At 48.6% G+C, this 16,727-nt stretch overlaps 1 protein-coding gene across 1 annotated transcript in view; it reads left to right on the top strand.

The window, feature by feature from the left end:
- LOC138527173 (galactoside alpha-(1,2)-fucosyltransferase 2-like) overlaps positions 1-16,418 on the top strand; it is a 233,252-nt gene extending 216,834 nt beyond the window's left edge. Inside the window, exon 2 of the mRNA XM_069638281.1 lies at positions 1,770-16,418. Coding sequence (XP_069494382.1) covers positions 1,791-2,843 — 1,053 coding nt within the window. The 5' untranslated portion in view covers positions 1,770-1,790 and the 3' untranslated portion in view covers positions 2,844-16,418. The remainder of the gene's footprint in view (positions 1-1,769) is intronic.
- Positions 16,419-16,727: the final 309 nt, after the last annotated feature.

Genomic DNA, 16,727 nt, shown 5'->3' with positions numbered 1-16,727 from the left:
TGTGCCTCCACACCAAAAGAGTCTCCTTCAACTTTCGCTTTTGGGCCATGCAGTATAAACTCCTCAACAGGCTATACTACACACCTCACAGGACTTCTGGGTTTGCTCGCTCCGAGGTGCGCCTTTGCCCTCGTTGCAAGGCCACAGATGCTGATCACCTCCATATGTTCTGGTCCTGCCACAAGCTGTCCGATTTCTGGGGAGGGGTCATGAACACACTTAGTGCGGTAACTGAAACCACTGTCGATCCCGACCCTCTGGCAGTTCTATTTGGGGTTTGGGGCACCGAGGAAACTAAACGCCTGAAAAAGTTTCTAGACATAAGTTGCATGGTTGCCAAGAAGTGTATACTTCAGGCCTGGCGATGTTCCTCTCCCCCGACCCCTCAGAGATGGTTGGGCATGCTCACATGGTCAAGGAACTGCGAGGAGGACTACCTGGCTACGCTGCCTGCTCGTTCTCGTCCTAAGAACATTTGGAGTGAATTCACCACATATCTCAATAACCTGTCTGATGCCACAACGGGGTCTTGTCCATCCCCGGCACCCACCCATGCATTGTGATCTTATCCAGCCTCCTCTTTTGTTTGTACAATATTGCAGTCATTGTTGTAAAGATGTTATTGTGGCCCGTTGACGGCTCTACGAGCCACTCGATTCATATGCTTGTTGTCCCGATGTTTGTACCCTGTGAGCCTCTGCCAATAAAAATAAAAGTTTAAAAAAAAAAAAAAATATATATATATATATATATATATATATATATATATATATATATATATATATATATATATATATATATATATATATATATATATATAGGAGGAACAATGCTCTTTTGATCACAAAAGAACTTACAACGGATAAGAAATCAGATTTGATGGGAAGTGGTGGGCTTCTTATAATGGGGTGAGTTTGAGGGACATTCTGACCAGGTTGTGGAGGGGAGTAAAATGAACTGGCTGCCCTATGACATCAATAGGTCAAGCCCTTTTCACTAATATACAAGGTATCTTTATTTTATTTTCCTAGGATGCAAAGTGATTATCTAAGTCTGCATGCGCTATTCGCAAATGTTTTTGTTGTCAAAACCTGGAAATTGTGTGGGGATTTGGGCATGTGATGCCCATACTTGGCCAAAGCCAGTATATCACCTAAAACTATAGCTTTTGCCAATGCTCGTTCAACTCTAAAACTGCTGCTCACCTCCCCATTCCTGTGACTCTACCAGGAACTATTTCAGCCTTCGGGTTTTCATTAATTTCCATCAAGCTCCATGTCACTGTGATTATGTTCCTCCATATGTTACCGAATTGAGTACAGGTATGCAGGCATCCCAATCCCACGGAAAACACCTACTTATTCTCCTAGGAGCCAGGACATTCCAAGGGAGTCAAAATGAACGACTATCTGCTCACACGTTGCTACCAAATTAGCAGGGGAAATCTTACCACATTGCTTCCGCTTTTTAAGCAAAAAGTCCAGTTTTTACCCAATTTGTATTCAGTTAACATCAAAGGAAATGTCTCCTTTTTTGGTCATAGCACTGGGTCTTCTCTCTAAAACATCCTTGTCCTCCCCATCCTCTAAAATTTCACTATCATACTGGCAGATACTTAAAAGTTGTTAGAATGTTAATAAAAAAGTGATCCATGTTTAAGTTAATCTTATTGAACGTTGACCAGTTTCGAGAAAGCCAGATAACCAATAAGCGTTCCACCTCTTGACTGAAGAGTACTCAATATGCTTTATTTGTTTCTCTTTGTACAGGTCGGCTGGTGAAGAGGAGAGATGTGTTTAAGGGTGACTGGGCCCAACTACCGGAATATCGTTGTACTCACTCTTTTCTGTGTTCTTGGAGTCTTTGGCATATCCTATTACTACCATTATGAGAGTCGATGGACACCTGCATACTCAGCCTATTCAGTGACCAGACACTATGAGCGACCAAAAACAATAACAAACATAACCAATGCCCTGGTTGACGGGGCTTGGACTATAAATTCCATTGGCCGCCTAGGCAACCAGATGGGTGAGTATGCAACGTTGTATGCCTTGGCTAAACTCAACGGGCATCCAGCTTACATAAGACCAGAGATGTTCAACTGGTTGGCTCCCATCTTCAAGATCAGTTTGCCACAGCTGCATGAAAGTGTGATCAAAAGGATAAAGTGGAGGCATTATGGGCTGCATGACTGGATGTCTGAGGAATACAAGAGCATCAGCGGAAAGTATGTCTATTTTGGTGGCTATCCCTGCTCATGGACGTTCTACCACCACATACGAAAGGAGATCCTCCGAGAATTTACTTTCCACGACTTTATCAAGGAGGAGGCCAATGCCTATCTGGAAAAGCTAAAGGGCTCTCGAAAGAATGTGACTTACATTGGGGTTCATGTTCGTAGGGGGGACTATCTCAAGACCATGCCCAATTCCTGGAAAGGTGTGGTAGCCGATAAAGGCTATTTGGACAAGGCTATGGCTTATTTCCGGGAAAAATATCAGGAGCCAGTGTTTGTGGTGACAAGCAATGGGATGCAGTGGTGCAAGGAGAATATCAACAACTCCAGAGGGGATGTCTACTTCTCTGGCGACAGCAATGAGTCCTCCCCCGGAAAGGACTTTTCTTTCCTTGCCCACTGCAACCATACTATCATGACCATCGGCACTTTTGGGATTTGGGCAGGTTACCTCGCTGGCGGAGAGGTGATATACCTCGACAATTTCACCTTGCCCGATTCACGATTTCTCAAGGTCTTCCACTATGATGCTGCTTTCCTTCCGGAATGGAAGGGTATTCCAGCTGACCTTTCACCTCTTCTCTCAGCGAAACCTCGACAATAGACACTGTACATTATCCACTTTTACCGGCTCACAGAAAAGACTCATGCCTCAGTTTTGCAGTGGTCTTAAATCTGTAGGGATCATTATAGACTAATATGTCTGCCTAACTCTGGTAGGGCTAATGTTGCTTTCTTATCTTTACTGTCATTGGCCAATGCTTTTTGGAGAACAACCGGGCGTATTTATGTTTCTCATAAACATTCTGTGAAGAGCATCAAGGTCAATATATTGTATACATTTCAAAGGAAATTGAAGTAACCTCGAAGTGTCATTGCAGTACGCCCATATGGTCAGTTAACCAAGTGAGTACAGCTGCAAAGTTGCGTGCACAATGATGTTAATGTTAAAGGATATTTGTACCGCGCACTATCACCACCAGAGTGGTCCCCTGGCGCTCTTATACATCTGCCAGATGTTGTGATCTTCATGCAATCTACAGAGTGATATTCAAGGTTTACTCACCATGGCGTGACACACGCAGCTGACCATATTCAGCAAACGAGCCAACCTATTCTGCTCGCACACGTCTTAGTTGAACGTATGAACAGATTGACAAAATAATATATTTTCTTCTCATGATTTATTGATTTGCATGTTTGGGTTGCCAAAAATGAAGGATGAGTCCGTCGTATCAGCGTTCCTTGAAAAGATACATTATTTATTTATGGTATAGTTCAAATCACAGGACTCCAACGCTTCTCTGGGGCCCGGAATCTTTGACATGGTGATATGACATCATACCTATCACGTTAACATTGTACTGTCGGCTGCACACTGTTAAAAAAAATACATCCAAACGATCGCATGAGGTGAGGGTGACTCCAAAAGTCCCACAATACCCCCCATTCAAGTGATAATGCTAAAGTCTCAGCTGTTTAGCAAAATCCCAATTTAAGAACGTCTTAGCAAATTAAATAAAAAAAAAATACCATTGCTCTCGCTTCAGCAGTTTAACTTTAAATGTGTTCAAATAAGATGGGTTGTATTCAGAATTGGTAGAAAGAAATGCTCGGCACTGTGTTTCTCGACTGTTCCAGAAATCTAGGTTGTGACACCTTTTAGTGACCTGACTGAAAACGAGATGCACAGAAGGCGCAATTCATACGGGTTCAATGTCTCAAAGACTCATTCTTAACACGAAAGCCACTACCATGAGAGCCACCGAATGAAAGGAATGACATAAACCGGAAGTGATAATGTATTCCCATACAAAACGTCCACGTGGCACAGGAAAAAGACAAAGAGGCGAGGAGTGCGCATGTCACGCATTGCTAAGATGCCCACCTTCTCTCCAGAGTAATGCACCACCTGAAAAAGGAAGCGTGGGGTTAAAGGGCCCCTGAACGCAATCATTGTGCGTGAATCGGAAAACATGTGCCGTCTCACAAGAAGGAAGAGGAAGCCCTTGATTCAGATGTTCAATGTGCTCGATCGCACAGCTGCGCCACGTGCAAGTTTCCAGCAGGCCTTGTGACAGCACACATGATGCCATGGCCGACCCGCTTGCATACATTTGTGTTGTGAGAGTGCCCCAGGCACTAATGTATGGCAGCCCATCAGCACCCACATGGGTGATGGCAGCGCATTTCGCATTTACAGGCACAAAAAGGACCTATCATTGTAAAAAGTTAAAGAGCATTCAGATTTCCAGCAACAACTTTTCAAACCTTACCAGCACTAGGCCAACGGGATGTCTGAAATGTATAACATAATCAGTAACCTAGCATTAATTCTGAGGGACTAGTATGGGTCAATAACATCAAGGCTTCCAAAATCTACTATCCCACTGGCATTGGCTTGCACTTTTTTGCAGGGCGAGTACTATTTGCATGATACTCGACCTTGCTGGCGAGTATGGGGATGTTAGAAACTTATTTTTCATTCTGCAAACACACCTTGGTTGCAGTAAATGGCAAATACAGGTTTCACTCTGCGTGCTTGACAGCAGTGCAGCAAATATGAATTATGCTTATGGCGACATGCACCATTTTACAAAAAGCAGTGGTAAATATTTTGTCAGCAGTCACCTTGGGGCAAGTGCCTTTCTCTTAGGTCCAGTATGTAAATGAATGAACTCTCCCTGCAGGTCTAGTGGGATTTTTAAGAATTTGCAAGGTGAACATGAACATTCCTTCAGTAAGGGAATTATTATTTTGGTAGAGATAGTGAATTATAACACAAAATTACCCGAGCAGTGCATGACGGGGGTTGTGGTTTTGTTGCCTTGAACTGAGGTTTTTTCCAGGGAATTGAACCAAGTAACATTACCTGCAGTGCCGCAGGATGCAGTTGGAGGCCATTTTGTAAAGTCACTGTCCACGCTCCATGGCCATGTCCCTATCACAGTGAGCCCCTGATCAGAGCTGGCGAACATGACTTTCAGGCACTTTGCTTGAGGCATGGCCTTTACCGAAGTCCCGGGGAGTGCCCACAGAGTACTACAACTAAAATAGTGGCCCTGGAAATGTTTTTCAAAGTGGCCCCATGTTTCACCACTTGAGCGAGCCCAACCCCAGTAAGACTAGTTGAAAACAGGAAGACCCTCACAAAAGAGTTCCATGGTGAGGCGAACAGGGAAATCTCCAGAGTTCCCTGTAGGCCAGTCCAGCACCGCATGGCTGTATGGGCACAGTGCACCTGTGTCTGTGTACAGGGTCGGACTGGCGCATAAAATTGTCTCCGGCAAATGGTAATTCAGTCCTTTTGTGACAGAGTAGTAGCCAAAGGGGAGGTTTTTGATCAAATGTGATACAAATTGTGCATTTTTAAGAATATTTATTCAGTAGCACTAGTCAGAACCACTAGCCGCATGGTGAATAAACTTATCAAACGGCCTCACAGGGGCCAAAAAGTGTCCCACTTTGACCAAAAAACTGGCCCACACCAGCATTTTGCATTTTTGGTTCGGGCATTGGCCTATTGATATATAGCCCAATGCGAGCCTTCCTGTGCAAATCCAGCCGCCCCCCTTCCCTCCCTCCCAGCCCCCCACTTCAATCTTCGTGTGCACAGGTCTTGCTTCAAGTGTTTAGTTCCCGCCATCCCATGCAAATTAATTTTGTTATTCGACATGTGACATGTTTATGTGACACAAAACCAGAATGGTGTTTCAGAGAGCCATACAATTAAACGCGCACATCAAATAAAAAAAAATCCACTACAAAGCAGGGAATACAACCATGCGAAGATGGGAAAAACAGAGCCCAACGTCATCATGAAGAGTGAGGAGGAAACCAGGGCAGCTGCTCACACCAGGGGCTGGGAGTCAAGCCACTCAGCTTTCTATCCACTGCTGTCATCAAAGCACAACATGGCGCACATCAGCAATCCAGGTCAGTCTTTCCCTCAATAAAAGATGGAGACAGTTCACACATCTGTGTGAAGCAGAATCCAGAAACCAGTAGCACTTTGCGAGGAAGCCCAATTTCTTCCTGCAGCTACAATACAGGTGATTCCCTTTAGAGGACACGGGCCATTGCACTGACATCAGCGGCGTGTTTGCCTAATAGAGGGAAAACGCACCGCCCTTTAACCAGGAGTATTCAAGACCGGGGGCAGACTCCCTCAGGGACCAAGGACAGACTTCAGGGAAGCTGGAGCCGAGAACTGCCAGCTCCAAATGGCCGATTCCCTTTACAGGATAGCCAGCCATGGGTCAGCCATCGTGAGCACAATAACACTCAGGCCCAACCAAACGTTCCCTTGATCGACGTAGCCTCATGGGCCCAGGTGTTGCCAATGTATTGCAAATGCTGGCCCACACAGCGGACCACAATGTTGCAAGTACTGCCTTCATATTCCCAGACACAGCATGGTAAACCATATGCTCGGGTACAATGTCAGGCTTAGCCTCAAATGTCCTCGAACCATCATCAGATGGTTAAGAACAACACACCTATGTCCAGCCTCACATGTCCAGGAGCGCCTGTCCAGCAGAACGGCGAGCGTCCTGGTAAAAGCATCGTTTGCCCTGGGACAACCATATGCTGCCAAGTCTCCTGTCATTAGGCCCAGCCCTGTGTGTCCAGTGCAAAACTGAAGAGTGATGGCTGGATGTGTTTGAATAAAGCATAACCACTGGCAAGTGGCCTTACCCCCCCAGGCAACCCTGCAAACCATTGTTGTTTTACCTGCAAGCCATTACAGGGGTGTGGGGGGGTGGACGATATTCAAAGCAGGCTTGGCCCAACCACAACAGGGGCATTCCAGTAGCATGTCTGCTGAACAAGACCACAAGTGGCTCCAGACATGTCTGGGCCTCATCTTTGAGGTGCAGCTTTGGTCTCTATGTACCGCAAGCTTGGAAACGTCTTGCCATATCAGTCCCTCTTAGGATGGCTTGTGCATGTGTCCAGTGCTGCCTCTTTTGCTCAGGAAGATCCATCTATTTGCCAGGTGGGCCATAAAATGGCTTAGCATGTGAGGATTGCACCTGCACCAATGTGGATAGGCCTGTGGCAGCCTATGGCCAATGTGACGGTTACGGTGCAAAACCTAAAATTCACTCAACTCTGCCAGTTATGGTTTCCAACAAACGCGTTACTCTCGCCCTCCAGCTATGCACTGCACATCACCCACAGATGACCTCACTAATCAGATCACCAATAGCCCCAGCAATATATTTTGGGCGCGATTCTTGGAATATTTTCCATGGTCCAAAGTGACTTTGCACCGCAGACACAAACCCCGTTTCGTTGAACTCTGCAAAGTGTATTTTTAGAGTGCAGAGTCTTTTGTACATCAACAGTGACTATGCTCGGATTATGCATTGACTTCGCGCTGCAAAAATACACATTGCACAGTTCCATGAATCAGGGTTTGTGTTGGCAGTGCATAGTCACTTTTCAGAAGTGCAAAATCACTTTGAACCGTGGAAAAAAATTCCATGAATCGGGCCCTTTATGACATCACTATGACCTCATGCATGGGTGCTAAACACCTGCCTTTCTGTGTGGATACGGTACACAATACATACCCTTCTGGCTATACCACGCTCATACTACCTATCAGAGAGTAAGCCCAGGGCATGGGCTTGGGCACGCCCTGGAGTAATGCACCCGCGGCATGCCTGCGTACTGAACTACCCCTCCCCACACAGAGCATGGCGTGCGGGTACTGCTCACCCAAACATGGCATCTTGATCTACTGTAGCACAGGTCCTGGCCCCCAGCCATGACCTCTCAGAACTGCATGCGTGTGCCCATGCCGTCCCCTGAGAAGCATTCCCAGCTGTGACACTCACAGCGTCCATTAAATGACGCAGCAGTGATGCCATTAGTCCCGCCCGGCTTTCCTGCCTGTAGGGCCTGGCCTTGGGAATAAGGATGAGGGCCTTTGCTCTCCTGTCCCGTGTGCATTCTTCCAACGCACCCACACTCGCAATGACACGCAGACCTTGCGGACTACCTCGGGGCCTGACCACCCCTGAAGATAAATACTCTAGGGTGCTGGGGAAGTAGCACAGCTGCTTCCGTCCCCTGGCGAGATCTTCCCAGAGAGCATTCCACCCCTGTCAGCACCAAGAAAGGCGTGGTAACGCTCGGGCTCTACAGAAGCTGCTTAACAAAACATAAGGAAACATTGAAAGACATAAACGCCTTCAGTTCCCCCGTAGAGGGCATCCACTGATGACGTATCAGCTGCGCGCAGTCGCATTACCTTATTAATCAGGGGGAACGGGTCGGTAACATCCATATTGCGCACAAGGGCTGTGCGGTGGCGTCCGTGTGGCGCATTCAAAGGCAGCTTCTTCTGTGCATTTAAAGGATCTGCGCAGCTCCGCCTTCCCCCTTGGGGGCAGATCCAGAACTTTCTATGTTCCCACCTTCAATGCAAGGAGTTGCCCGCGGAACAGGAGCATTTAGAGATGGGGTGACATGGCATGGGACGCAACTGGGATCTCCCAAATCAAAGGAATTTACAAACTGAATCCCACTCTCACTTCCTTACAGACGCACACAAATCCCCCAGCACACTGCGGTTGGACCTGTCCTTTTCCAACCCTCGCCCCCGAACCCTGTCCCCACATTTTTCTTTCTTGCTCAGCTGTCACTTCGGACTTCAACGCATTGCCTCACGTGACTTGGCAATCCCAGACTCTATCCCCAGAGCGAGGATTTGGGAAGCTTATGCACATCCAGTTCAACTGGGCTCCAACCGCATTGGACTGCTTGAGCACCACATGGACCCATGGCACAGCCAACCACAATCTCTCTGTGTGCACCTACTGTGTCAGATCTGCCAACTAGACAAAACACTCGCAGATATGACCTCAAACCTGCCACTGTACTTGCGTTGAATTCACATGCGCTCAACCAACAACTCCCCCACCCAACCTCAGTCCCTTATTCTGCTGTGGCCTTTCTGCTCCCTGTTCCTCCGACAGGCTGTCAACCCACCCACTCGTCTTGGAACCAAAGACCAAGATCTGCAATCCCATGGGTGATATCGCCTCGTGGAAGCCACTAGGGCGCTAAAGGGCGCAGTATGAATGCCTTTTACATTGCAGAGCTGGTGCTCTGCCTCACGTCTGCAGTGTCTGTTATGACGTCTTCTGGGATTATCTACGGGATCATGGACAAAGCTTGGTGTGGGTATGGTTGCACATCTGGCCGTAAATGGCCAATGGCAGTGTTTTTTCAGAGGGTGCATCATAACCAGAATGACCCAGGTCACCATCAATTCGTTCAAGAGGACCATGACTTACCTTAACCACAGTTCTTTCAGTTCATTTTGTGGAGTTCATAATGACACCATATATCAAAAAGCACTTCCGGAAAGACCGGAAGGGGTGGCGTGGATTCCAGAAGAGGCGAGCAGCAAGTCATGATAAAGGGTCGCAAGTTTATGTAGATGTCTTCGACTTCAAAGCTGAAAAAGCGCCATGCAGGACTTCTTTCCACTCTCTGTGTACTGCCAGTGTACGAGCAATGAAGAGATGTGGGAGTTAAAGACCATAACTGCGCACACGCTGCCTGAACCCGGGACCCTCCAGCGCAGATGGGACCCGCCCTCAAAGGTGGCTTCAACAAATACAGCTTTGGATGGGAGGCAAGGGCCTGCGTTTAAATGGGTGTGTTCTGCAGATTGGCTATTCAGCCTTGCCACACAACACATTAAAGAAGTGCACCCAAATCCAGCTCTGCAAATACATTGGGAAATCCCGAGACAAAGCAAAAACGCCAAATGTACATTTTTATAACAAATTGATGGGGGTTATTTGTTCCCCCAATGCCTTCTAAATGCTGTTGGGAAGGATTAAAACAAATCTCAAAAACAGAAAGCAATCATTGCCATGGTGTTAAATTAGACACATATTTTTGATGTATTTATATATAAAAATCAATGCAAAAGATATCTAATTTTTTTTTTTAAGAAAGGCAGTTTGATATCGAAGATTCCCTCTCTCAGGAAGGAGCTCAAAATTATGATTTCCAAGGAATGGCTCCTCCCTAACAGCTAGGTCCACACACCCTCCCCCCACCCTTACTGAGACTGGGAGCACACACCCTTGCCCCCCACAACCTAGCTGAGACTGGGGGCACACACCCTCGCCCCCCACAACCTAGCTGAGACTGGGGCACACACCCTCGCCCCCCACAACCTAGCCGAGACTGGGGGAACACACCCGCTCCCCCCAGCCTAGCTGAGACTGGGGGCACACACCCTCCCCCCCACATCCTAGCTGAGACTGGGGGCACACACGCTCGCCCCACATCCTAGCTGAGACTGGGGGAACACACCCTCTCCCCCCAGCCTAGCTGAGACTGGGGGCACACGCCCTCTCCCCCTCAGCCTAGCTGAGACTGGGGGCACACACCCTCGCCCCCACATCCTAGCTGAGACTGGGGGAACACATCCTCTCCCCCCAGGCTAGCTGAGACTGGGGGCACACGCCCTCTCCCCCCATCCTAGCTGAGACTGGGAGCACACACCCTTGCCCCCCACAACCCAGCTGAGACTGGGGGCACACACCCTCGCCCCCCACAACCTAGCTGAGACTGGGGCACACACCCTCGCCCCCCACAACCTAGCCGAGACTGGGGGAACACACACACTCCCCCCAGCCTAGCTAAGACTGAGGGCACACACCCCCCCCCACATCCTAGCTGAGACTGGGGGCACACACGCTCGCCCCACATCCTAGCTGAGACTGGGGGCACACACCCTCTCCCCCCAGCCTAGCTGAGACTGGGGGCACACGCCCTCTCCCCTTCAGCCTAGCTGAGACTGGGGGCACACACCCTCGCCCCCACATCCTAGCTGAGACTGGGGGAACACATCCTCTCCCCCCAGGCTAGCTGAGACTGGGGGCACACGCCCTCTCCCCCCCATCCCAGCTGAGACTGGGAGCACACACCCTTGCCTCACATCCTAGCTGAGACTGGGGGAACACACCCTCTCCCCCCAGCCTAGCTGAGACTGAGGGCACACACCCTCGCCCCCACAGCCTAGCTGAGACTGGGGGCACACACCCTCGCCCCCACATCCTAGCTGAGACTGGGGGAACACACCCTCCCCCCACCCTAGCTGAGACTGGGGGCACACACCCTCTCCCACCCACCCTAGCTGAGACTGGGGGCTCACACCCTCGCACCCCCAGCCTAGCTGAGACTGGGGGAACACACCCGCACCCCCAGCCTAGCTGAGACTGGGGGAATACACACTCCCCCCACCCTAGCTGAGACTGGGGACACGCCCTCCCCCCTAGCTGAGATTGGGGACACACACCCTCTCCCCCCCAGCCTAGCTGAGACTGGGGGCACACGCCCTCTCCCCCTCAGCCTAGCTGAGACTGGGGGCACACACCCTCGCCCCCACATCCTAGCTGAGACTGGGGGAACACATCCTCTCCCCCCAGGCTAGCTGAGACTGGGGGCACACGCCCTCTCCCCCCCATCCTAGCTGAGACTGGGAGCACACACCCTTGCCCCCCACAACCCAGCTGAGACTGGGGGCACACACCCTCGCCCCCCACAACCTAGCTGAGACTGGGGCACACACCCTCGCCCCCCACAACCTAGCCGAGACTGGGGGAACACACACGCTCCCCCCAGCCTAGCTGAGACTGGGGGCACACACCCTCCCCCCCACATCCTAGCTGAGACTGGGGGCACACACGCTCGCCCCACATCCTAGCTGAGACTGGGGGCACACACCCTCTCCCCCCAGCCTAGCTGAGACTGGGGGCACACGCCCTCTCCCCTTCAGCCTAGCTGAGACTGGGGGCACACACCCTCGCCCCCACATCCTAGCTGAGACTGGGGGAACACATCCTCTCCCCCCAGGCTAGCTGAGACTGGGGGCACACGCCCTCTCCCCCCCATCCCAGCTGAGACTGGGAGCACACACCCTTGCCTCACATCCTAGCTGAGACTGGGGGAACACACCCTCTCCCCCCAGCCTAGCTGAGACTGAGGGCACACACCCTCGCCCCCACAGCCTAGCTGAGACTGGGGGCACACACCCTCGCCCCCACATCCTAGCTGAGACTGGGGGAACACACCCTCCCCCCACCCTAGCTGAGACTGGGGGCACACACCCTCTCCCACCCACCCTAGCTGAGACTGGGGGCTCACACCCTCGCACCCCGAGCCTAGCTGAGACTGGGGGAACACACCCGCACCCCCAGCCTAGCTGAGACTGGGGGAATACACACTCCCCCCACCCTAGCTGAGACTGGGGACACGCCCTCCCCCCTAGCTGAGATTGGGGACACACACCCTCTCCCCCCCAGCCTAGCTGAGACTGAGGGAACACACCCTCTCCCCCATCCTAGCTGAGATTGGGGGCACACACCCTCACCCCCCCCCACCCTAACTGAGACTGGGGGATCTGCTCTTGCCCTCGTTCCCTCCCCTGGTTGCTTGTAGTTCCCTTACTGCCAAATTCTCTGCCCTCCTCTCCTCGTTGCATTGATCCCTCGGGATCTGCCACCCTCGCCGTGTCCTTCCCCACCTGACATGTAAAGCGCTCCGTTGCACCCCGAAGCTAGGTCCGGGCTCAATAAATACCCTAATAATAATATTGCTTGGCGCGCGGATGGATGTACATGAAAGAAATCTATTGGGCCACATGTGACGAAGAATTCATAGACTGCTGCTTCAAGAGGGCCCCAGTCGGTGTGTTCCCCAATAAAGGTGTATTGCTATTCTAATTCTAATTTTGAGATGTAAATTAGGAATTTTGGATTGGCAATTGCCCGATGAGTTAACATCTTTTTTTTTTATTCAGACTGTAAATTAATAATAATGGAATATAATTCGTGAATTTAAGGTGGAATGGAAGGGAACCCCTTTTCTTAATGTAAAAACACGTAATTGGAGATGGGATTTCTTATCCTTTTAATGTAAAAATTGCAATACACTCAGATGGAACTGTGAATGTTAGCATGTGCCTCACTTAGATAGAATCTGAATATTAGCCTGCGTCGCATCAGGATAGAACTGTGAATGTTAGCATCTCCCACACATGAATGGTAGCATATCCCACACTTAGATGCAATTGTGAATGTTAGCATGTGCCACACTTAAATGAAATTTTGAATGGTAACATGTCCCACACCTTTAGGCATAATCTTTGAATGGTAGCATGTCACACACTTAGAATTTGTGAACAGTAGCATGTCTCACACTTAGACAGAATTTGTGAATGGTAGCATGTGCCTCAATTAGATAGTATCTGAACATTAGCCTGCGTTGCATCAGGATATAAATGTGAATGCTAGCGTGTCCCACATTTAGATGGAATTGTGAATGATAGCATGTGCCACACTTTGATGGAATCATGAACACTAGCCTGTGTCAGATCTAGATAGAAATATAAATGTTAGCATGTCCTGCTGCATTAACTCATAAACCCACACAAACACTCCCATCCCATATCATTATGCTTACTCTCTACACCATCAGACATTCGAAAGCAGCTATACCCTTGATCAATTCGGCCTAGCTGCTCACATACAAACATTACCCCATGGACTCCTCATCACTCTAATAAAACACAGCTATCCCATGACATTCCAGCCTAGTTGCTCACATATGCGTCCTACAGGCCTATCGTAGCCAGAACCCAGTCTGGGTGTCCACCCACCAGACTGCACACATTCAACTGATATCTTCTCCACTAACGCTAGGATGCAGCTACCATCTGACAACTACATCTGCTGCACACATAACTATAGCACCCACACACCCTACGCCACTCTGTCTCTCTACTGACCTGGACTGCAGTCCCTGAGGGCGTTCAACCTACGAGCACTTTGAGGTCATACCAATGATATATATAGCACTATATAAATGCCAAATAACATAACATAACATAACATCTCCTTAAAAGCACAGTGATTGCTCCAAGAGATCCCTGGGTGGGAGAGGTAGGGTGCAGAGGGCAGTGAGGAGCAGAAAGTGGGTGGGAATGACCATAAGTGCCACACTGAGATGGAATTCTTAACTTTAGCCTGCGTCACATTTAGACAGGTGTAACAATGTTAGCTTGTGCCACACTTAGATGGAATTCTTAACTTAGCCTGCGTCACATTTAGACAGGTGTAACAATGTTGGCTTGTGCCACACTTAGATGGAATTCTTAACTTAGCCTGCGTCACATTTAGACAGGTGTAACAATGTTAGCTTGTGCCACACTTAGATGGAATTCTTAACTTAGCCTGCGTCGCATCTAGATAGGATTATGAATGTTAGCATGTGCCATACTTAGATGGATTTTCTTAACTTTAGCCTGCATCGCACATAGATAGGATTATGAATGTTAGCATGTGCCACACTTAGATGAAACTGTAAATGTTAACAAGTGCTTAGATGGAATCGTGATCACTAGCTGGCCTCACATCTAGATAGGATATTGAGGATTAGCAAGTGCCACACCTAGATGGAATCGTGATCACTAGCTGGCCTCACATCTAGATAGGATATTGAGGATTAGCAAGTGCCACACCTAGATGGAATCGTGATCACTAGCTGGCCTCACATCTAGATAGGATATTGAGGATTAGCAAGTGCCACATCTAGATGGAATCGTGATCACTAGCTAGCCTCACATCTAGATAGGATATTGAGGATTAGCAAGTGCCACACCTAGATGGAATCGTGATCACTAGCTAGCCTCACATCTAGATAGGATATTGAGGATTAGCAAGTGCCACATCTAGATGGAATCGTGATCACTAGCTAGCCTCACATCTAGATAGGATATTGAGGATTAGCAAGTGCCACACCTAGATGGAATAGTGAATGATAGCAAGCAGCACACCTAGACATAATTGCAAGGACAGCAGTGCCAGTTAACCGATCCACTAACAATTTCACCCCTCTGCATACACCTCTCAAACTCTAACCAAACACATCCAGAAGGCTAAAACACAACAATCCACACAAACTTCACTACACTGCAACTCCAAAACAAACCACACATAGACTCGCACAACAGCACACGATGACTACCGACCGTAAAACACCCCGATCCCAGCCAACAGACCCACCGGGCTGAGGCTGCCAACAGCACATCACTGCTCTCTTGCACTTTTCCAGCTTATTCCCACTAACTCACCCCCCTTCCCTTTTTTCAGAGCCGCCAGGCCGCCAGGGGACCACTCCGGTGGTGATAGTGTGTGGTACAAATGTCCTTTAACATTAACAATAAAAAATAAATAAAGGTGTATTGCTGATGTGCATCCAATGAACTTCTAGGCACGCTGCGCCCCAATTTAAATTTCCCAATATCACCATCATGCCATAGAATGGGGATACAGGTGGCTATCCCAGTGGTCTAGAGGGTCCCCACTCAGGGAGCCGTACCACCTCCTTCCCTCTAGCCCCACCTTCTGAGTCCCTCTGAGCCCTGTCTGGGTCAATTTATATACAGGGGTAACAGAAAAATGGCCACTAGATCCATCAAGACTGCACAGGCCCATCCAGGCCCATCCAGACAAAGGGACGTGGTGCTCAGCTAGACCTATCTAAATATCTGCCTTTACATTCGTTGACACCATTCAACCACAACTATGCAACTTAATTTTCAAAATATGACAACTATTCCAATTATGAAATGCATAAGTCAAGAATATCTTTTTGATGATAATATTAATGTGATGTCCCTACTCTCGCGTTCTGAGTAGCTTCTGCAAACATACAGATGTGTTTTGTGCGATAAAAATAATGGGAACTGATAAAAACATGGCTTCATTCATAGATTGATTATAGCTCTTCAGCGTGAAAGCGGCTAAACATCGCTTTGGATGTAGTGCTCCTATCTGGGTACAGAGGTGAGTTTGATCATTATGTTTGCGACATGGATACAAAGTAAAACATTGTTCTTGTGTGTTATTTGACTCGGACAAAGCAACGTGAAATGATGTTTTTGTCAGATTGTGCTTTCAATATGGGTATTCAGGTAGTCAGCCTAGAGCAAATTTAGAAAAAGACGACCTTTTTATGTATATATAATTGTCTCATCTGTCTAGATTCTATTTTTTTATGTGGGGGCAGGGAAAGAAATGCAATCACACCAATTGTTATTTTTTTGATTTTCGCCATGAATAAATGATTTGACTTGTACACATCTGCAGAGAACTGTGGTTATTTGAACGGCCCTTCACTTTACTTGTGGCCTCCTGCCTGCCCATCTCTCCAGAGGTTGGGCTCATCCCAGGCCTGCAGTTGCCTTGAGGAGAGCAAGGGTCGCACAGCAGCTCCAGCAGAGTCTCTAATGCGCACTTCCGGGGTTCGTGCCACTGCCTCCCTTTGAATGTACAGAGGTAAATGCGGGACCAGGAGACAAGTGGTCTGTTTAAAACATTTTAAAAAAGAATATTCTTTTATATCGCACTTGAAGCTGGACTCGAAGCTCTAAGGGCGAGACCAGGTACCG

Source organism: Ambystoma mexicanum, chromosome 1q (assembly GCF_040938575.1).
Source record: "Ambystoma mexicanum isolate Mex_15411 chromosome 1q, UKY_AmexF1_1, whole genome shotgun sequence".
Taxonomy (NCBI): Eukaryota; Metazoa; Chordata; class Amphibia; order Caudata; family Ambystomatidae; genus Ambystoma; species Ambystoma mexicanum.
Note: the sequence above shows the minus strand (reverse complement) of the source record. Positions and strands in the feature narration are given on the sequence as shown.